The 23,448-nt window shown below is 38.3% G+C and overlaps 1 protein-coding gene across 2 annotated transcripts in view; it reads left to right on the forward strand.

The window, feature by feature from the left end:
* The first annotated feature begins 6,836 nt into the window (after positions 1-6,836).
* ICE1 (interactor of little elongation complex ELL subunit 1) overlaps positions 6,837-23,448 on the forward strand; it is a 36,721-nt gene continuing 20,109 nt past the window's right edge. For both annotated transcript variants that reach the window (XM_062569783.1, XM_062569784.1), the window contains exons 1-12: positions 6,837-6,974; positions 7,850-7,908; positions 9,511-9,545; positions 10,018-10,036; positions 10,878-10,989; positions 11,977-12,053; positions 14,947-14,984; positions 17,008-17,090; positions 17,350-17,389; positions 17,478-17,537; positions 19,315-19,404; positions 19,492-19,545. In XM_062569783.1, coding sequence (XP_062425767.1) covers positions 6,891-6,974; positions 7,850-7,908; positions 9,511-9,545; positions 10,018-10,036; positions 10,878-10,989; positions 11,977-12,053; positions 14,947-14,984; positions 17,008-17,090; positions 17,350-17,389; positions 17,478-17,537; positions 19,315-19,404; positions 19,492-19,545 — 751 coding nt within the window. In that variant the 5' untranslated portion in view covers positions 6,837-6,890. The remainder of the gene's footprint in view (positions 6,975-7,849; positions 7,909-9,510; positions 9,546-10,017; positions 10,037-10,877; positions 10,990-11,976; positions 12,054-14,946; positions 14,985-17,007; positions 17,091-17,349; positions 17,390-17,477; positions 17,538-19,314; positions 19,405-19,491; positions 19,546-23,448) is intronic.

The raw sequence follows: 23,448 nt of genomic DNA on the forward strand, positions 1-23,448 counted from the left end.
AATTCTCTGAGCACCTAGGTAGCAACTCATAGGGTTCAGGTTGTTTGCTATGGGGGAAATGTAATAAATGCACTGTATGTTTTTGTATGTGCCAGAGACTATTCTGACTATTTTTTTTAGCATTCTTGCCTTTTAGAACCAAACATATTCATTTGAAAAAGCAAATATTTTATTTTCCAAAATGTTTCAAAAGTAATTTCTGACAGAAACAATAAACACAGAGATTAAACTGCATTACAGTCTGCTAATTCACGAGTTTCCCTTCATTTCCACTCCCTTTTAATGCAACAATTTGCTTCCAAAACATTAACGTTCAGCAGTCTGAACAGATGACTGATTATTTACTTAAAAGGGTTTGAATACAGAAGAATGAAAACTTTTAAGTGCAGACATGTAGATAGTTCAATGCTGTAGAACTGCCTCTGATGACATATGGCAACAGCCATTTGAAAAACTCACTAAATACAGATTTTGCACAAGTAAAAAATACGATATATGGGCAGGAGAGAAAGGAGTCAGAGAAACAAAATACTGATATTCTTGCAAAAAAATGCAACTTGAAGACTCATTGACTGTGAAGTTAAGTGGTATATGTTGATCACAGCAATAGCCTTGCAATAGAAGAAAATAAATCTAAAAAGGAGGAGTTGAAGCATTCAGGGAAAAATACAGTTTAGGGCAATGATTTCAGCTGAGGTAATAGTCTTGACATTGATTTAATATAAAATTTAATATAAAGTAAAAATAATAATTTTGATTCTGATCTTATACATACATCAATCATACAACCAGCCAAGTAAAATCATTACTTATTTCTCTACGAAAGAGATTACGATCAAGTCTGCCAAACTTCATATTCATCTGCTTATTATTACTTACATATGTCCTAGTTATACAGGATTAAATATAGTGCTTGAAATTATCATGAAGGGACACAAGAGGATCTTGTTCTTTCAATATCCTACTAAAAGTCATGTCCAGCACAAATAGCAGTGTGAGAATTATTGTGTTTCATCTTATAGTTATTATATCAGTAAATCTTTTTTTCTTTAAGATCAAACTGCTTTTAGTATTCTGATCACTGATCTAAAGGCTGTTCTGGATTGGGAAGGAAGGAGATGAAAAACAGCTGTTCAGAAAAGAAGGCAAAATTCTTTGGGTAAACACCACAAAAAGTAATCTCATTATTCCTTAGTTTAAAGGAGAAGGAAGAAGAAAGGAAGAGTAAAAAATAAATTGTCTAGGCACCCACTGAGGAAGGCAACATTCTGATCCATGCTCCAAATACTTTTTACTCAGTGACAGTTTCAGATAAAAGGCATAAATGAGGTTATTGGCCTGTTTGTAAAGATACTTGGAAGAGATTGAGTGATTGATACAACAAAAGGCCACATCCTAAAGCCTACCCACCTGCAGCCAATTCTTATAATGCTATTGCTAACCAGGAGAGGCAAGGGATCCCTGTTGCCTGAAAGGTGAAAATTGCTACCTTGGGAATTTTCCTTTATAAAAATGGCCGCTGTATGTCACAGTTATTAAAAGGGCTGCAGCTAGCAAGGTGACTACCACTTATCTAAAATTTTCCCTGTCTGTAGGAAGAAGTACAGTTGTTTTCAATAGTTAGTTGCTATCATTGATTTTAATGAAACTGAAGGCTGGTTCATGGGCAAAATTGCTCCTGTTCTATGGCTCCAAAGGGTAGATAGGCCATAAAAGAGGAGCAACAGAGAGCCTATGAAAGTTAGGTGTGAGGGAAATCTTCAATGATTGGGGCATTCAAGGCAATCTTCTGTTGCTAGAAAAGGGAAGTACTCTCACAGCATTTAAATGGATGGTCAGAGCAGCAGACATCTTAAAAAATGTATTTTTACTCTTTGAAGTTACGTTTTAGAATAGTTTTCTCTATAGCTTTAGAAAATAAAAGGCTCATATATTGATGTAGAACATTATGATTTTTAAGCCAACTTCATGCTTTTAGAGCATGTTTTTTTAGACCTATGATTTTTGAGCTAGTGACAATATCATATATGTACAATCTGGGCACAGTGCATTAAGCATCCAAAAGTGTGGTCACTGTGAAGGCTTCATTGTGGGTTCTTGTCAGGTAGCAATTTTTTAATCTCAGAAATGTATGTTTTTCTGGATTGCTAGAGGTTTTGAAGGCCTCTTTTTACCAAAGGAGTTCTTACATAGCTGGAAAAAATAAAAACTGACTTATCCTCTTGTTCTGGAAAATTGAGATGACAGCTAGAGATATTTTGAGCTCATAGTATACAGACTGACAAATCACAACGTCATGATGAACATAGGAATTACTGGGAGTTGCAGTTTCTAAAAACAGGGTAGTAATAGAGTAGTGAGTCATTTTATTGCAATTGTAGCTGCTAGTCCTTCAGAAGAAATCCAGTGTTTGTTGTTTTTTGTTTAAAGCAGCTCTTCTATGAAAAATCAGACTCTTGTTTAATAAGGACAGAAAATATGTGCATACAAAGCTCAGCCCAACACAAACTATAAAAACTGAACAGATGAAAGGAGCTTTGAAGACAGTGTTATAAGTGTCATGGTTTGTTGTGACCTCTCAAATTTACAGGACAATGTACTGTGTGAGTCAAACTTTATTTCACAAGCTTAGTGGGTAAAAGGCAAACAAGGGCTCAATCCCTTTCCAATAGACTATCCTAAATTGAAAATTCTCTAGTTAATTACTTTATGAAATCACTGATTTGCATACTTATGAGCAAAATAGTTACCTAACCAACAGTGATCATGATCATCCTTCCTTCTCCTTCATGATGAAGGTGTTCCTTGAATTGCACCAGGACGCATGAGAGCCTCAGCAGTCCGGATGATGATGGATCTGCTTCAAATGATGTTTGGGGTGAGCTGAAATATTTTTACCTTCCTGGTCAGAAGTTTTGTTTATATTATTCATATTGGTCATTTCAGCTATTGGGCAAGAATTTGCTTAATTCTGAAGAGTTTTGGTCTTATCAAGTGTTAATGAGCAGTTACATATAAAATTGCAAGGATAGGAGACCTTGTTCTTTGGGTCCTTGAGTATCTGGTGTATGTCTTGCTCTTGTGTTAGCTCCCAGCACACATCAGGTATTAGCATGAGCTGTGTGTTAGGCCCAAATCTGAGCAAGAATAGCCATAGATGGTGAGCATATTATAGAGACCAGTAATAAGAATCACATTTGTGTGACAACTATACATTGCAATTACTCTGCTAAGAGTAAGTTGTACTTGTATTGTGACTGAAGTGCATTGCTATATCACTCTGCTAAATCAAAATCCTGTGTAATGTCAAATAATATAAAATGAGAAAATCTGGTATTAAACACTAAACTATCTGCTTGTGGAATATCTAAAAGGAGCTGGTCAGAGAGTATTGGCCTCCTGACACATTCAAAGAAAAATCAGCTTAATAGAGTTGTATCTAACATTCAAAAACATTAAATGAGATACAAAAAATCGAATTGGATTCAGGTACCTATTGTTTATTGGATGTTTTGGTGAACCATAGACTTTGATCCCTCCCACTCTGGACCACAGCACAATGCCTTTTGCATTAGACACACAGAAATAACATACACTTGAAATGCCCTCTCATTTTTTCAAAAACACATTTTTGAGTATCTCAGAATGTGTGGTAAGCAGCATTAGCTCTACAGAATTTTTCAGGAAACTGAGGAACAGAGATGATTTCCTTTTATATTATCTAGCAGGCAAGACTGATCTAACCTCAAAGTACTTTCGTGTCATATGTATTATATCAGAAATCATATGACTGGTCTGTAAAAATTAGATGTTCTAAACCAATAGATTAGATGAGCAAACTTCCTAACTCTCTTCAGTGTTTCAGCCCCAAGCTGAGAGTATTTTTAGAGGTCAACATTCAGTCTAAATGCTGCCTTTTCTTCTGACTGCTCTGATGCTTCCAATGGAAGAAAATCACCTAACCTTAGCAGTTTTTCTGACTCCCATGCCCTCCTCCAAAATTTTAAATATGATTTTTGTTCTGTTATCCATGTTCTTCACCACTTATGTAAAATTTCCACATTACTCTTTTGCAGGTCTGATTTTCTTGTTTTCGTGTTTCAATTTACTTTATTTAAATATTTTATTCTTACATTTTTTCTCTTAAAAAGATTTATAAAAGAATCTGTGCTTCCCTGTCTTTGGATGAAAGTATTTAACTCAGGAATAATATGTAACTGTAGCCTTACTGTGGGAAAATTTTCTGTTTGTCATGAGCACTTGAACTGACTAGACTTACTAAAACCAAAATTTGCTAGCTGAAAATACCCCAGATAGTTGAAATATTCCACTTCTGAGCTATTTCTTTGGAAAACTGTAATTCAGAAGTGTTACAAGAATCAAAATCCACTGAAATAAGTAGGTGTTTCTCATTAACCTTAGTCTGATGAAAACCTAAAACTGCCTAGGATTATTTGTAAGAATGGATGGGTGTCACAATCCACCAAAATTCAGTTTCTACTTCCTTGCACAGAGCCCAAGAGAGAAGCAGTTGGAGACTGCTGGCCTAGTCTGCAAGCACCTGCCTTCTATCACTCAAGCACCTTCTAGTTAAAGGGGCTTGCTTCAAATCCAACATGCAGATTTTTTGCTTTTGATTTGCTGATAATGTGATGTTCTACCCTCCAGCTGCTATTTCTGTCTAGCAAGAGTTAATTCTGGCAATTTCATTGTGTAGTTCGCATCTTGTTTTATGTTAATGTCAGTTATTTCTCCTGCTTTCTTTCTGTATTTACACATTTTTTGTTTTCATAGAATCACAAAATGGTTGAGGTTGGAAGGGACTGCTGGAGATAATCTAATCCAACCCCCCTGCTCAAGCAGTGTCACCTACAGCATGTTAGACAGGGTTGCATCCAGGCGGGCTTTGAATATCTGCAGAGAAGCACACTCTACAACCTCTCTGGGCAGCCTGGTCCAGTGCTCTGTCACTCTCACAGCGAAGCAGTTTTTCCTCACATTCAGATAAAACTTCCTGTGTTTCAGTTTGTGCCCGTTGCTTGGCACTACTGAAGAGTCTGGCCCCAACCTCTTGACACCCTCCCTTAAGGTAGTGGCAGACACTGATAAGATCCCCCCTAAGTCTTCTCTTCTCCAGGCTGAAGAGGCCCAGCTCTCACAGCCATTCCTCACAGGGCAGGTGCTCCAGCCCTCTGATCAGCTTTGTAGCTCTATGCTGGACTCTCTCCAGTAGCTCCAGATCTCTCTTGTACTGGGGAGCCCAGAACTGGATGCAGTACTCGAGATGAGGCCTCCTCAGGGCTGAGTAGAGGGGCAGGATCACCTCCCCTGACCTGCTGACAACGCTCTTCCTAATGCACCCCGGGTTATCTTTGGCCTTCCTGACCACAAGGGCACATTGCTGGCTCATAGTCAACTTGTTGTCCACCAGCACTCCCAGGTCCTTCTCTGCAGAACTCCTTTCCAGCAGGTCAGCCCCCAGCCTGTACCAGTGCATGGGATTATTCCTCCCTAGGTGCAGGACTCTGCACTTGCCCTTGTTGAACCTCATGAGGTAACTTCCTGAGTTTTATGAAACAAGACTTCAGTTTTATGAAATAAAAGTTTATATTCAGACTTCTCACTAATGTGAAAAAAGGAAGTGCCATTATTCATGAATAACCAGAGTCACTAACAATTTCTTAAGTTAATAAACTTATTTATTTCTCTGATGATAAAAAAATCAGCCTGAGGTTTGTCCCACCTGAACACCTGTTTGTGCTATGATGTTTCAAACACTAAAGCCAATGACATCCTAAACAGTTTTCATTATCCAGGCCTTTAACCCTTCATTTATGCAAAAGCTTTCTGGTGAGTACATGGAAAGGAAATGTAGTGCTGGACTAATACAAAATTTTTCTCATTTTTATCATACTAGGCCTTTCTGCTACACAGCTGAGACTGCCACAGGGCAGGTTTGGTGTTGTTGCACTGGTTCCTGTGTAGATGTTCAGGTGTCTGTTTCCTCTGCAGAGCCTCTGGTTGCACCCGTCATCAGTATTGCCTCAGTTGCTGATGGCAAGCTGAGGGTGACACATGCCACAAGACGTGACAGTTTGTGTTGTGAATGACAACGGGGCGGCGTTTTCACAGAGCTTCTGTTGGTATGTGAGGGTCTGGCTCCTTCTCCCGTTGTAAGAAACAAAAGCACAGTTTACGCTGCTAATTATACAACCTAAGCATGCTGCGACCGCAGCGGTGCTAAATCATGCCTTAAAAATCTCTTACAAGAGCTGACTCTGTAAATGTAAGAGAATAACAGCAGCGAATTTTGGCCACGTCCACTGTCAACGCGGTACGAAGGAAAGGCGGCACCGTCCTGCTGTCCGCTGCGTACGCGCCGAGGTCGCCAACGCTGCAGCCCGGCCAGCGCCCAGGCTGCGGATGTGCCCCCGGACTCCAGTTCCCGGCAAGCACCGCTCCCCGGGGTCCTGCCCGGCTTCTCGCGAGAGGCGGGAAAATCCGTGGGATCACGTGCCCCCGCGATCGCCGCTCGCCGCATTCGGGCCGGGGTGGCAACCGAAGGAAGTGCCCGTATCAGGGAAAAATGTTGCTCGCAGTGGGTGGATGCACATGCAAGGGAAGCTGCTTTTTATCCTGTGACGAGGCGGTGTTCACAGAGCGCTTTCAGCACTGGCCGCGGCGGAGGACGCATTCGGGTGCCTTCTCCTCCATCGCTCGTCAGGCACAGTCGGAGCCACCCTCGGGGGGAGGGCGGTGGCGAGCTGGGTCCTCACAGAGTCGGTGGCGCGATGCGCGACGCCTGGGCCGAGCCCCCGCCCCGTCCCTGCCCCGCTGTCGGGGCCGGGTGTGTGGCGGCGGCCAGGTTGAGGCCGGGCGCGGCGGCGACTATGATGCCTGGAGAGACGCCGCTGCCGCCGGCGGGGACGGCTGCCGCCGCGGCGACCTGCGCCAACTGCGGGGTTCTGCAGCAGGTAGCAGCGGGCGTTGCCCGGGCGCCGGAGCTTCTGGGGGGTTGTTGCTGACGGGCGCGACCGCGGGGCGTTGACGGGCAGGCGGAGCTGGGCGCCGCGGGAGATCGGGTAGCGAGTGCGGCAAGCGGGTCTGCGACGCGAGCGGCCGCGGCGAGCTTTAACGGAGCGAAAGACTGTGCGTGCCCGGCAGAAGAGTAGTTTGTCTCCCCGCAGCCCAGGCTCTGCAGCGTGGCTGGAGGGATCTGCTAGTGAACTCCTTCCGCTCTGTCATGTGCCGTAGATGTATCCTTTTGAGTTTGCTTCACAGTGGTGGGGGGCATGTACGTTCCCGGGGAAATGCAGCTCCTTCAGTGCCCTTGGAAGCGCTTGTGGTTTGACGGTGTAACAGTATGGGTAATTTGAGTTCCCTTTTGTATGAGAGGAAGGTCGTCAGATATGCCTAGAATGATTTTGAATTATGAAGTGGGGAAATCAACAAATAAGGACTGTTTATTGGAAATATTCTACAAAGGCTTAATGTGATTCTGAAGGAGAAGGTTATGGGAAAATACTTAGTGTATATTTTGTTGCAAAGGCAAAGTTTTAAAAGCTCTTGTAGTAAAGCCTCATCTAAGTATACAAGCTTTCTTGTGGAGCCTGCACTCTATACAGGCATTTGTATATACATGTAAATATGAATCTGTTTTTAATCAATTAGTAACTCTTTCACTGAAAGATCAAGTTAGAAAAAAGGCAGATTATTGCATTATGTAGAACACGAGCAGTTAATGACTGCTCTGTTCTATGTATGAATATGTAGTTCAGGGAGTATTTATTGCATATGCTACTGTTTCTGGGGTGGAACTTCTTTACCAACTTCAGACTCTTCCTTACAGAGTTTAAATGAATATGTAGCTGCATTAATTGCGCTGAAGCAAAAAATGATTGATGGAGAGTAAGTACAATTGCATGAGTTGATTAATCTTCATTTTTTTAAAAGAAATATAGCAAATGTGATTCTATGGAAAGTAGCTATTCATTAATGCAAAAAAAAAAAAAAAAGGCAAAACACTTCTTCAAAATAATATAACTTCTTCAGGAATAGTTCCTAAATCTAGACTGTAAGGCTTGTTTATTTATGCCCTAAAATGTCTTTGTGTAACGGTAGTAAAAATGAAGATGTTTTGTATAGCTGTATCATTTCCTTATGTAAATAGCAGAATGCGTTCTTTGAAGAGACTTGGTTTCATTTCTCATGAAGAATGTAGTATGAGAACTAAAAGTTGACCACAGGAATATACAAACCTTTTTAAGAAAACATAGTCTTAGCATTAATATATGAAATGCTGCTGATGTTAAATATCAGAATATGCAAAATGAGGCTGAGTGATGATCAGAACAGCATTTTTTTTTTAATGCTCCTGATAATTTGCTTTCTTTTCTGTAATAGCTTGTTCTTCCTTTTCTCAATCACCATCAATATATGGTTATGTGGAGAAATGTTTATTTGTTTACCTCCATACTGTGGCCTGATGTCAACTGTAATTACAACCCAATTGTAATGGTTTATTTCTCATGTACTCTTTCCCAGATACATGTCAGTCTAGCTTTTGCTAGTCTGAATTCTAGTACTGTATTCCAATTTCCAGAAGGGCTTTGAAAGAGCCTTCACTGTCTAATGCATCAGACCCTTTTCCTGCAAGTTCCTTTGCTCTGTGGATGCGTGGATCCACATGGATGCATGGATGGATGATTCCTTCTGATGCCTTCAAACTTTGTGCCCGCTTGTCCCTGCCAATGCATGTATTTCCTATGGGAATTGCCTCTTCTCTAGAGACTTGTAGCTCAGCCCTTCTCTTTTTGTAGCAGTTAAAGTCTTAAACGAGAAAGTAATGCAGTCCTTCTTGTATTACAGTAGCTGTCATGATCCTTCTTTCTTGTCCTTTCTTTTCTGTGTTCTTCAAAAACAAAATTTGAGCAGAGGAGAGCACCTTCCTTGGTGTTGTCCATTGTCTCACTCTACAACTTACATAAGAATAAATGCTATACTCTTGTTATGGCTCCTAGGAGAATAGTGTTTAATAGCTTTCTCACAGTGGTTGTGTGTGTGTTTATTTTTAAACCATTTTTCTTCCAATAATGTATAGCCTTTCCTAAGAAAACATTCCAAGGAATGTCTAGCCATTCCTAGGAAACATTGGGAACTTGGATATACTGTGGTGATGATATGGGTGTGTGCATGGGTGTGTACACTCTTTACCTGAATAGTTTGCTTAAAAAGGCTACAAATGGTTAACGGCTACAAATTCATGTAATTGCTAGATTTTTTTAAATCTTATTTTGAAAAGGTCTAATTTGAGGCTAGAGTGGTTTACTGAACCAAAAATAATCATTTTGCAATATTGAGTTGCATCAGCAATTGCAGACCAATCTGTCTTCTGCATTTATCTGTAAAGCAGAAGGAAAGGTATCTTAAAGATATAACTGACCAAATCAGCTAAGAAAATGAATAGTATAGTTGGATTTTGTGAATAATGTCTTTATTTTTTTCTTACAGTCGTTTGCTGACAGAGTATCAACAGAAATGCACTGATATCCTTTATTTTTTTTCCTGTTAGTGTTTGTATGTGGAATTTTGATACACTAACTCTATAAAAAGACTTGAGCTATTTTTTTTTATTTCAGTTAAGAGAGGATGCCTATCTGTAGTAATGAGCAGACTGAATAGACCTTGTAAAGAGTTTACAGAAAATAGGGCTTTGGAATTAAGTTTAATGCATGTAAGATCTGGCTATGTCTAACATGACTTAATATGGACTATTTTAAAGCTGTATTGTTGAGAATGATCCAAGTTTTGTCTTGCTTCGGAAGAAGCTCTAATGTTATTTTAGACCCTATACTTATTCACCTCAAACATATTTAAATGATTCTCTAATATATTTTGTCTGTTGGAGGGAATTCATGATTTTGTATTTATTTGCAAGTGGGGATTGGATTCAAATAAATTTAAGGAAAATATGGTAAGCTGGTTTACCAGTACCTTTCTACCTTAACAAGAGATTACAGCTTCAGTTTGCTGAAAGGTAAGAAAGAATACAATCCTGTTTAAACCAAATTGTTTACTTAAATCTACTGTATTTTCTGTGTCTTAGACAGTTTTAGGAGCCTGTCACTGTAATAGCAGGTACCCTGGATCTATGTTAAGCTTTTCATCTGATCCTTTTCTTCAGGCATTTTTAGGCCACAATTTGCAAAGGTATCCTTTATGAGAAAATAAATGGGGGAAGGGGGGCAGCCCAGAGAGGGGCAGAGTCAGCTTGTCTAACCTTCTTCTGCAGTACCTGTATTAATATCTTTTCCTGGCATTTGTTGCTTAAGAATATAAAGTGACTGAATGGAGATGTGGAGCTCATGTTTTTGGTGCTTTACAAATGTAAAGGTGCTTGTGGCAGCCCTGTTTTTGTGATGCATTTTGACTTAGAGTTTGTGGCAGAGTGCCTTACTCTACCAGAGTACACAGTAAGAGGCAGCATAACATCTTTAAAGGCTCTATCCTGCCTGCTGAAAATTCCCGCAGTTGGGCTCTGCTCTCATTTCACAGCACTACTTATGTGGGCACACTTATTCATGGCATCTCAATGTGGGCAGCTAGAGGTACTACTGTGTGACATGTGCAGCCTGCCTGCATCCAAATTATGCTCCATTTGATGTTTTTAAGTCTGATCTTTATTTTCTCGTGTATAAAAGATTATTTGGAAAAATCAGATCACCCACATAATAAAAACCTTTGGATATCTGGCAGAGCTTTTTTTCCCATCAGGGAAAGGAAAATGCTCAGCCTGAAGAATCAGAATGCTGAATTTAGGCTTTAAAACACCCATGGTTTTGTTTTGTTTTTGTTTTTAATTGTATTTCCAATTTCAGAGAGATCTCTGCACTTCGTTGCCAAGTGGAACAGATGCTACAGAAAATCCTGCCTCTGGAAAAGTGTCAGGAAGAGTTGGGTTCTTTGAAAGCAGAGTTAGAAGAGAAAAAGGTGTGCTCTTAAAATTTAAATAACTTGCACTTTTTCTGTTGAACTATGTGTACTTAATTCTCATCTTAATGAACCTGGTTATTATTTCCAGCTCTTTAGAACAGGCAGCTCTGATTTTAGGTCAAGTTAATTAAATGATAGTGAGATCTAGAAAGGAAAAAAGTTCAGCCATTTGTAGTTTCTGTGACTTGTGATCCTTTTTTAAAAATTATTTTCTGTTATTTAGGCAGGAAGGAGAAGTGTATTTTCAAACTCCTTTAGGTTTCCATTCCAATGTTATTAGGTTGTTGAATTTTCTGTAACATATTCTAATAAAAAGGGGCAAAGGGGTCTTTCCAGAATAGTATTCTGCTTCTGTTACCATTTTGAATGCATTCTTTTGTTTTTAGCTCCTTGAGTTTATCCCCAATTTCTCCACCTCTTAGCTGAGATTGTCTTCTATAGAAGACAAGCTTTTACCACTTCAAATCCCCCAAATGCAGGTATTCAGTAGAAAGTCACCGTTACTTATAGCAAGGGAAGAAAATACCCCAACCTCTCACTCTTGTAATTTTTTTAATCTCCCTGTAAGATAGAGAATTAACATTTGTCCTGTCACTGTGCCTGAATTCTCTTCTATGTTAGCATTGTGTTTTATCTTTAAACCATCTTCTCTCAGCAAGCATTTGTAGTGGAGATCCTTATGGCACCTGTTCAGAAAAAGCAGGATTGTATGTATAGTTGTGTATACTAGTTGTGCTCTTGACTACAGCTTTGAGTTCCTGTCCAAATAAGCAATGGAGGCACAGACTCCAGGAGATTTGTAGTTATTATCATCAGAACTTATACCTTTAAAGAGCAAATATAATCTGATTTTTTAACTCGCTTATTTTCTCAACTGTATCTTTTGACTATCCAGTTGTTTCCATTAGGACAAGGTAAACTGTCTGCCATCTATTTTCTGTCTTCTGTAAGGATATGTTTTAACTATGTTTTCTTTCTTTGTAGAGTTCTCTCAAGATCTATCAAGAGAGTCAACTGGAGTATGTTAGGATTAAAGAAGAAATAGTAAAAAGTGATGCTGTGTGAGTGATAACTTTTTTATTTTTATCACCTTTTTTCTTTCCCTGAATTATCTTACAGAACTTGTTCCTGTATCTTGCTAGTTTCCATTTTGCTGAAACTTTTATGCTTGTGAGATTTTTTAGAGCATGGAATTTGTGGGAGAATTGTCTTGCATTTTGTAACAAGCTTTCTGAAAGACTGTATTAGATTAACTAGTATCCTGTCTTGCAGTGTCTGTTGGAGAGTGTTTAATGAAGGGTTTTAAGAACAGGTTGAGGTTGGAGAAGAAGCTGCAGTTTCTCCGTTTACTGGTTTTTAGTTACTGGCTTTTATTCCTGGCTTTTAGTTATTGCTCTCCTTTCCAGTTGTGCTGCTAAGTCTTTGAGATTGATATGTAAGTGATACTGCCAATTTGATCTGCATTAAAAGCCTTCAGTTAAAAAAAAATATTTTTAAAGAAGCAGTTGAGCAGGTGCTGGGTTGCGCATCATGCCCATCATGTTTGAAAATGAGCAGGAGGGATTTGGCATCAAGAATGCAGAAGCCATTTTTGCTGCCATTGTTCAGAGTGTTGTCAAATTGTGCTTTAATAATTCCCACAGTGTGTTCTTCCAGTAACCATTTGGCTTCCTTAGCTGTAGGAAATGCTTTGTTATTTTATAACTCTTAATCGACTCTTAATGATTTTTGTCTAATTGCTTTTTAACTTTGTTGTATTCCTAGCCTCTAAATCACCTGTGACAGGGAATCGTGACTTCTTAGTGTTTTGTGGAAAAGTATTTAAAATCTCCAAGTAGAACCTTCTAATGTACAGTCAGGTGCTGTGAGTTTATATTTGTGGTTGTTTTCCTCTCTGCATTTATCAATGCTAACATTTGCTATCTAGTTGCTGAGAATTCTAAGACCTTTCTCTCTCTATTTATTTATTTTGTAGTCAGCTTTTAGTTCTGATGTGTTCCAGTACAAATCCCAGTGGGACTCCACTAGTGATTACTTCCCTCTTTCCTTGTACACTCATCATTATTTTAACTTTGGCCTTCTTATGGTACAGCTAGTTCACATACCTTTGTTGAAGCCATCTTAAGCAGTGGGTCGCACATGTTCAGCAATTTGAGAGTTGAGTCTCTTCAGAAGCAGAATTCTAGTGAGTTCATAAACTGAATATTAATTTACAGTTATCAAATTATAGAAGGACCTGTGAAGTCCATTTGATCCACTCTGCCTCTCAGAGCCCGCTTTAGAGTTAGATTGGCTCTGGGCATTGTCTAGTTGATTTTGCCAATTGCCTGACCTCTCTGAGCTTACAAGGAGTGTAATACTTGACAAAAATCCTCTAGCATGTCCACTGTTAAGATTTTAGATGTGAAATCTTTCAAAACTCCTCTGTAGGAGTGGAGTACTCAAAACTTAAGATTATTTCAGAATTAAGTTTGTTTATTTTAATTAAAAAGTCATGTCCTCTGTAAGGATGAAGTAAATACGACATAGTTGTTTGTGATTTGTAATATTTAAAAGTTGGAGGGAAAAATACGAACAGTGCTTTTTATCGCTTGATTAGATTATAGCACTGTATTAATTCTGCTTCTGAATGCAACTTCTCCTAACTCAGCTCCCTATCAGCTGAAGTCCTATATACATCTGGAAGATCATATAGGTGCTTGTTTGCTCAATCTAAATACTCATAGATAATCATAGCTAAGGGTATGTGAGAAAATTTAGGTATGTTCTTCAATTTGCTGCTTTGGAAAGTGAGCTGCATAGCATGATTTGTGTCCAAATGTATCGTCTGTAAGCCTTACTTTTTCAAATAATTAAGTGTAATGTCTTCCTATTTTGCCTCTTTCTTAATGTAATTGCATAGGTGGATGAAATTTGCCAGCCTGTGAAAGTAACTCTGTTTTGCAAATATTGCAATGATAAATGGAGGCATTTTAGTTGTTACCCATAGTTATTCAAGTTCTTTGCTATTTATAAGTGTAGTGCTTTTGTGCTTTGGTCAGAAGATATTTGTAGGGGGAAACATAACAGATTGACTACCTGTTATTTTTTTAAAAGAAAGAAACAAAATTCCTTCAGACACACTCTGGTGCATGTCTGAAGGGACAATAAAAATTTCCAAATCCAAAAGGGCTTAGGATGTAAATCTCAGTTCAACGTACAAGCTGTAATGTGGGGAATGGATGAAATGTGTTCCTCTTAATGAAAGTGATCAGTGAGCATCTCTAGCTTCTGCTTGCTTTTATTTGTCTGGCTAGAGTCCTCTACCTAGCACAAAAGTTTAAAGACTGCTTTCTGGGATATTGGGGTTTAATAGAGAAAAATACCAGAAGTGTCTGTTTTTTCTTCAGTGTACATGTTGTGCAGGTAAGGAGGTATGGGAAATGTCAAAGTCAATTTTTTTGTTTAGTTTGCATAATTTTTTTAATCCATAGTAAACACTTGTATATTCCAAACTAGAGGCTAGTGGGAATAAGTGATCCTGAATGCTATTCCTGATTATCTTATTGCTTTAATCTTAAAGACTATAAACAAGACTTAATTATTTTTAAGGAGTGAGGCTAGCCTTTCTGCATTTCTTTGTAGACACATTAAAAAACAGAAGACAATTTTCACAGGATGTACTTGTCACAGCAAGTAAGGTGACTGAAGGTATTCACGTATGCAGATTATGGTCTGAATTTCTTAATTGAAGAGCAAACTCTGCATCTGTAGCAGATACTGATGATGATGTGAGAATGTCAGCAGCATGCTTCTGAGTTAAGTTTTCAACTTCAGGGCTGCATTGGCATTACGTAATGCTTCACAGAATCAGGACCTATTTACTCTGAAATTGTTGGACTGGTTTACTGGTGTTTTTTTGTATGACATAACTTTATATGAACAATGACGCATTAATGTTGTCTTTTTGAACAGGAGAAAGAGACTGGAAGCAAAAGTGAAGAAACTGGAAGGTAACTCTCTGCACTATATTAAAAGTACTGTTGTCTTAGTCCATCTCTTGGTTCTTTTGTTATCCAAGGAAGTAGTTGTGAAAAAAATTTGTCTAATTTTAGTTGGGAACTCTGAGTCTCCTGGGAGCAAGGCAAGCCACTACCATACGTTGTGCAGTGTCTGAATTATATCAGCCCTTCTTCAAAATATTGTGTTTGGGGCTTCTAGTGTAAATCAAATTGTAAGGGTCCTCAGGAGGTCATCTAGTCTGACTTTCACCTAGAAGCAGGGTCAATTATGAGATCAGGCACGGTGACTCAAGGCTTTACCCAGTTGGGTCTTGAAAACATCCAAAGATGGAGGCTTCCCAGCTCTCTGGGCAACTTGGTCTACTGCTTGCCTGTCCTTAAGGTGGAAAAAGATTTCCCTTATAGCCAGGTAGAACCTGTCATTTCAGTTTTTACTCATTGTCTCTCACCCTCCCACCACAGAGCCTGGCTCTGTCTTCTTGACTGCCTCCTGTCAGCTGTTGAAAGGCAGCTATCAGGTCTCTTTTAAGGGAGGAGAGCTCTTCTCAAGCTACTCCAGTCCAATTCTTCCAGCCTCACCTCACAGGGCAAGTGCTCCAACATCCTAACCATCCTGACAGGATTCTTCTAACCATGTCTGTATTCATCTCTAAATGTGTAGTATGCTGACATATGTTTCCTAATTTATTTAAAGATTCAAGGATTTTTTTCCCTGTTAAGTAAAGATAAAGCACTTGCCTCATGGCACTGTTTTTTTTTCCTCCTTTCTTGCTAGTAGAAGATGTGCATAAAGTGTTCTGATACTTACCTTGCTGTACTCAAGTTGGCAAGGTGAGCATTTTCCTGCATGGCACACTTGGGTACAGCTGTGCTTACCACAATTTAAAGTATTTCCACAGACATTAGAACAATGAATTGCTGTTGACTGGCCACAATGAACTTAGTGACTTGTATTTTAATTTTAGAACCCCCTAAAACTATACTGTAAAATACAGGGTGTTTATTTTGATGAGAATTTTATAGTTCCAGTACGTAGCAGCAAGATTTTTATAGCCTCTTACATCCAAATTTATAAATTCTGGCAGAACTAGGAGAAAATACTGCAAGTTAGTTTCCCTTAAGTCAAGTTTGAGAGACTAACCTATCTCTGTATTCAGTAAATATCCTATAACCTATGTTTTAGCATGTCAGTCCTAAAATTTTTCTGTGATTACTTTTTAGCCTACCATCTGAGCTTCTTTTCCATTACTCTTTCTGTTGATACTATTTCCTCTCTTCTCTGACCTGATGCAGCAGACAAGTTTCCTCTGTCTTTTCTTTGCCCTGTGCACATAAGTCAGCAAACTGACCTCTCAGAAGCTGTCTTGAGCTTCTGTATTGTGAATTTCCCCAGGAGCCTTGCATTCAGTTCCCAGTTACCTGCCATGTCTTGCATATGTTCTTTTAATTCCACCCAGTTGCCCCCTTCCATGGCCTGTTAGGCTTTGAGAGAGATGGTACTGTTCTCTTTTAAGTTTTGAATGCTATCTTTATTCAGCTAATGCAGTTGGTTGTGGTGTTTCTTTTTTTTATCTGCAGAGCTATGTAAAACAATTTCACCTTTGGTTCGTAGGCCCTCTGGGGCATATGGAAAACATTCCACTTCCCTCTTACTTTTTAGCCCCTTTTAATCTAGCGCTGCTGTACTATGTGCTACAGTGTATGCTACTGAACTATGTATGCTACAGTGTGACCCACTCTTCATTCTCATGTGTGAGTGAGAGAGAAAAGTAAAGCATGTACTGTAGTAGCTTAGAACACCAGATATGCAGTGAAAGAAAACATACTTATGTGGATGAGTTGTGCATAAAGCTTGAAGTCTTAATAAGTCAAAAATATAAATGGATTTGTTTTTCATGCTATTTACTTTTTTTTTTTTCCTGGTAATTTAATTTGCAAACCAATGACCCATATTATTTAAATTATTAGTCCCCTCTGTAGTTTCTAACTTGAACTTTGGTTCTTTCTCTTGAAGAGGCTGCAACAAAGCATACGCAAGATTTCAGACAGCTGAAAACTGAAAAGAAGGGGCTTGAAAAGGAGCTAAAGAAGGCACAAGTAAGACTTTTCTGTTTGCAGATGAGGTTTTTCCAGAATTTCTGGAAAAAAAGGAAATTAATAAAGTAGGTGCTGAAATAGTGAAATTTTGTTTTGGGGGATGTTGAGTGAACAAATATCATAATAAATTTGGAAAATATTCTGTTTCTTAAAATGGAGCTTGCCATTTGAAATGTTGATTTAGTCTCATGATAATTAAACGTAGATGCTCTACAAAATGTTTTTTTTATGAAAGCTTAATATTATTTAATTTTAACAGGGAAAGCTGGATGGTGTTTGTAAGGAGAAGGGCAGAAAGAGTAAGTGTTCGACTTTGTTTTACCTTCAGATTTATGCATGGTGATGTTCAGTTTGAACACTTTTTCTCCTCTCCTCCATTTTTTTCAGTAGTTAGACATGCAGAGACTCAGAGTTCTGGTGAAGATCTTACAACAGATATAGACAAAGGTATGATTTCTAGAAGACCTTTTTCTCTGCAATGTAAACCATTATGAGTTTGTCACTTTTCTGGAAATTAGTTTTTGTTACTTGAGATTGCATTTTTGGAGTGCTTAGAGTTACATTTGTGGAAACGGAGGATGATGACAAAATTACTGTAAGAGCAGATGTAGTTGATGCAAATATGTTGCATGGGTTAAGGAACGTAGCCACTGATGTATTAAATGACTGTACTCAGTTTTGCAGTAAGGAAGATGCTTGAGTCATTGCAATGACTATGGTCTGCCTTATGCGTGTGAAAGGCAGATTGATTTACAATTATAAAACAGAATGCAACCACTGAGAAAAATATAAACCATACCATTGTCTTCATCTTTGAAGTGCACTGAGATCATAAGGAAACATGTAAAGTGAAGGACACAAGATAGCCTCACATAGGAATGTTTACTGTTACAAAGTCTTTTTGTCTGAATGGTATGGAAATCCAGTAGAAACAGTGGTTTTTATCCTACTGAATTTTCTTTTACCAACTTGAAATGTCTGCTACAAATTATCTGAGCCCAACTACATAACTGAACAAATTCTTTAACTTCATCTAAACTGCTGAGGACATGTAGAGGCCAAAATTTAAGCAACTGTCCATATTTTTTTGCATTTTTGTATTCTCTTTTAAAATACTGGAAATGCTTTTGAATATTACTTTTTCAACTAGCTAGAAAATTTGAAAGCATTTTTTTGACAAAACAAAAACTTCCCTTTTCTACTTTGCACTTTACAATATGTATGTATGAATTTTGTCACCCAAAACTGATCTCTTCTGAAAAAGAAACCTTGTCACTCACTGGTCCTGTGTCTTGGTGCATTTTTGCCACCTTTAGATTGTACTAAAATGGAACCTACTTTCATCCTTTAATTTGGTTTTGTTGAAAGAAGAAAGTTAAGATCTGAGCTCTAATCTGAGCATTATTGATAGCCATCATGCAGAAATTGATATATTTTCTTCTTAAGTGCAAGCTTTTTTTAAAAAAAAATATATCTGCTCATAGATAGCATCCATTTTTTGTGGTCTTTGGCTTGCAGAATTACCACAAACCAGTATTCTTGGTTACGAACTGTTTGAGCTGCTGATTGTTGAACTTGAATCTTGGCATAAGTAAGTGAGGTCCTTGTGATGCTGTTGGGTTTTTGATGCCCACCTCTCCCATTCTGCTTCAGGAACGAGAGTGTTTGGTATCCTTCAGCAATGACACTGTTAGAAGTCCAGACAATATCTACTAATGCTGTAGCCTGATACTCAGTTCAGATACACTTATATGTCCTGTTAATCGTTGATAAGACTAAGACAAGTTACTATTCTGTGGGCATAGAGAAGTAAAGTGATATAAATGCTGTCTTCATAAAAGATTCCATTTGCCTTGGCATCAGCTGAATTCTTACGGATGCTGTTTAATTACATTAATGTTATCTTGAAATCTACTTTTGCATGGCTGTTACTCTCATGGCTGCTGCAACTTTTTTGCCACTCTCACTATAAGGAAAAACTAAAGCATTCTGCAGCTGTTCCTTCAGTTTGCTGTATAGGTATGTCCAGTACAGAATCCATTCCATTTATGTCATCTAATATCTCTTCCTGTCAGGCTAAAATGGCAACTTGTCTTAATGTTTGTAATCAGTGATTTCTAGTTTGCAGTCCTGTCTGTGTTCTGACTGAGAACAAAATCATAAATTTTTAGCTGTCTGTGTAGTTGAGGATTTCTTCAATTTATAAAAATATTTCTTTTAACAGAAAAAATAAGACTCTTATTGAAAGAGCTCTGGATGTGCATTGACGGTACAACGGGAAAAAGAGAGAATTGGGAAAATGATTACATCTTGGGTGAGATGACGTGCAAAATTTTGAAATTCTCTTGATATTGTCCAGTTTTTCTGATCAAAAATAAATACTGCCAACTTTTTTCTTCAGCCTTTGGTCAGGATAAGGCACGGCCTGAAAAAAGAAGACACTTTGTTACACGAGGTAGGTTCCAGTGGATGTAAACATACTAATGTGCAAGTGGATAAATCATTAGATTGAATACGGTTAGCATAACACTTTTTTGGACAATCTTAAATGCCTTCCTTGGTGAATGCTTGATCAAGTATATTAGATACTAGACTATCTGAAAATAACTGCAACCTACTTGGCTGTTGAAATTGTAATTTGGAACGATCTTCAAACATAAGCTGGTTATAATATACTGTTGCAGTGATATCAAATTCTTAGGAATGATGATTAAAAAAAAAAAACTGAAAGTGCCCTTCTACCTCTCTTTTAATAATTAAGGCATAATTTTAAACTTCACAGTGTATATAATGTGAACTATGGGGTAGAAGCTCTCTTTTAGTCTGAAATGAACATGTGGTAAAATAGTTGCTTTGTAAAGTGTAAGAACATGTTACCACTATTTTCTTCATGAATACCTGCATGAATATTAAAATGTAGTGGTGGGTTAAACTTCATGTGTGTGTGACAGAGAAACATAATGTGTAGTTTGATCATTGCTTTAATTTTATAATGTGATATTCTGTCTAATTCCAAAAGATCTGTCAGTAGTTATCCATGCACATACTGACACCAAACAAACTGCTTCAGCTTCACAGGACAGATCTGCCCTCAAAAGCAGCAAGTGCTGTGAAACTGCAGTAGCATTTCTGTAGCTGTCTCTCCCAGTGTGTGCTAATTAATCTTTTGTTCTTCTTTTATTTTCTCTACTATTTTGGTTTTCTGTGATTTAGGCTGTACAGATACTGCCTGGGAGAAGTACCATATTTTGAGAGCTTTGAAGATGAGCTATGCCATTCCTTTGCCTTGTTAAGTCCAAAAATTTGCTACCAGTATAGATTCTAGTGAATCTAGTGCTAGGTTGTATTATAGTAGAATCCACTTTATAGGTGCCAAAATATAAGAACAAATCTGTAAGCCTGTTTATCACTTTTATTTACCTCTGTTAGCCTCCGATCAGCAGATCTGCAGCCTCATGTCTGCAGCTCCAGAGCTGAGCTAGGCAGTTGTCCCCTTAGATTCAGAATTTGATTCCTTGACCAAAGGTCAAACTCTTCAGAGATTTCTGTGCTTGTTCTTGTCATATGGATGACTTTAGGAGTGTCTGGTTCCAGTGTCATCCCTTTCTGCCACAAAGGGAGCTTTAGATTTCAGAACGAATCTGTCCTGTTTTCCCTGCTTGCCTCAGGTGGAGACTATAGTGCTTTCACAGAAGGAAGCAATTGTCCATAACAGTCCGTCAATCCATTCTAGTCAGTCCCTCCCTTACCTCTGTTGGGATGGCTGGATATTGGAGAAGTACATAATACTTTTAATTGCCTCCCCCCCTCCTTTAAGCCCAGGACAGCCATCTGGTTGCTCTGGCTCTTGAAAGCGACTATTATGTTGGTGAGCAGGGTTCATGAGAACGAAATGCTAATGGTTATAGATGGAGTCTTCTAGGAGAAAAAAATATTTAATTAGAGTTAGCAGTTTGTCTTAAGTTCTTGTACAAGATGGTGACAGTTTCATCCTCAGGAGCAAATCGACTTACTGGTGGTATTGTTGAAGCATCGTTTTTTGAGAATGATCTCAGTTCTTCTGCCTACCTATATCTAGTCTTTCAGAAATAGATCTCTTTGGATTTTTTTTTTTAAGTGCACTCAAGTGTGCTGCAAGATATTAAGTCTTACAGAACTTACATAATACTTAGTGCTTTCGCTGTTCCACCAGGATTGAGACCACTTTGAATGGCTTTCTTGAAGAATATTTTCAGATATGAAATCTAAGATTCAGCAAGCTTTACATTCATGCTTTTACCAAGCAGTGTGTCGTTGTGAAAGCCTCCTAGGGCAATGAGACTTTGCCAAATATGTTTTAAAAATATTTTGACTTGTTTTTGGTAGTGTTATTCCAAATCTGCCAGTAATAAAGTTGAGTGGACTTGTCATTAAGCCAAGTTAATAATACATGGCTGTTTTCTTAGAATTTGGAAACCTGTTTCCCATGTAATTTGGGCATAGTCATTTACAGTGTCAATAGACTTACAGAGAAACGTTTGAAGAATCTTATATAAGACGGCACTGGAGAGTTTTTGGTAATTGGAATTCTTCAAGATGCATTGCCCGTATGCATGCTTATGGGGAGAGAAGGTGATAGAAAATGGGAAGACCAGATCTGGCAATCTGGGAGAAGCTGGGCCTCTCCATGTGGTATATGCAAGAAACCTCTGAGCCAAACTGGCCTAGTACAGAACTATACTCATCTGATCTTCCTACTGATTTGGGGATCTAGAGGGAGAAACCATGTATAGATGTTCAGAGCAGGGTTGGAGAAGAGCACATGGTGGAGGTACCTTAGTGTCTGTGCTAATCAAAAAGGAGGCATAAGGCTTCTATGCAGTGGTGTTACCTGTAAAATAGAAAGCTAAGACTGAATCCATAAGGACTTAATCTGTATGTTGGATGAACGTGGGGTGAAAGTCAGTATGATGTTAGTGATTTACTAAGTTATCAGGCACCATCCATCCTATCCTCTCAAGAACTTTGGTCATGTGGCTATATGGAGCCCTAGAATATGCAAGCATCACAGCTATGAGGAAGAAAAGACCGTTTTACTACTTTATTTGCATTCAGTTCTAAAGTTCAGAACTTAAATACATATCACGCACTGAGAAGTTTCCCCAAATAAATGGATGAAAGATCCATTATCACTTCAGAACAATTGAAGACAGTTTCTAATTTCTTTCATGAAGACAGTGCAAAGATCTTTCAAGAAACGTCTTTTTAGATAGTATAGCCTTGTACAATTGGCTTCAGGTGGAGGATTTATAGGTAATAATCCCTGATTATTTGTATTGTGTGATGGGATGTGCAGCTTTGGTGTGTTAGAATCTAGAATATTACCTGTAACTCTAAAGAACTAGTGTAAGTGACCTAATTGGAAAAAGGGATATCGATAGGATATGAGAAACTTTCTGTGGAAGAGTTTTTCCTCTTGAGAAATATTGTTGGATGTTTGTCCTTGAAAAGTGGACAATTGCCACTGCCAGGCATTTTACACTGTGCTGATTGTAATGAACCAGAGATCTATATGGCAGAATGAATTACTATTGCGATAAAATATCCAAGATGTTAATCTGAAAACTGGTCCTTATCCTTGAGAAGAAAAAAAGCAGTTTGAAGCTAGTGTCTTTGTTTTGAAGACTTGTTGCAGAAAGTTGCCTTTTTTTCTTTGTTTCTCTCTCTTTTTTTTTTTTTGGTTGGGTGGCGAGAGAAGAGGATATATTTTTTTGTAGTGGTGAGTTGCCCTGCAATGGGGATGATCAGAAACAGAGATCTGAGTTGTAAAATCAGTTTGTTTAGTTCCAGAACAACTGATTTTAGAATTGGATTACTTAATCTCTGCTCTTTGTTCTTTGTCCTTCATCAAGGACATAACTATTCCATAGTTATGTGGAATAGCTTAGGGTGGTGTTTCAGATTTAGAATGATCCTAGCCATCTCGCAGGAGTGGGGGAAGGTGGTAATAAGAGATTGAAAATGTATAGACTAGATTTCTGATTGTAGATTTGAAAATGGAACTTAAATCATTTTGATAAGTGACATACTGGAAGAAGAGCAGGATTCTCTGGAAATAATAAATTTTATCTTTGGAATATGATCTTTGAGGGGATACTTTAGATGAAGTTGATTCAGTATCAGAAGGGCTTTTCCTTGGCCTCAAGTGTAGGTAATTGGAATCTCTAAGGAGCCAGAGAGTTGTCTAGTTTCTGTAGGGATGCTTATTATATCCTGAATAAACTTAAACCTTCAGAGATTTCTGTTACAGCTCTGTCTACAGATAAAGGGGTGACCATGATAAAAACATCTAATCCCTGAAAAATTCAGGTAAATTCAT

The sequence above is a fragment of the Rhea pennata genome, chromosome 2 (genome assembly GCF_028389875.1).
Source record: "Rhea pennata isolate bPtePen1 chromosome 2, bPtePen1.pri, whole genome shotgun sequence".
Taxonomy (NCBI): domain Eukaryota; kingdom Metazoa; phylum Chordata; class Aves; order Rheiformes; family Rheidae; genus Rhea; species Rhea pennata.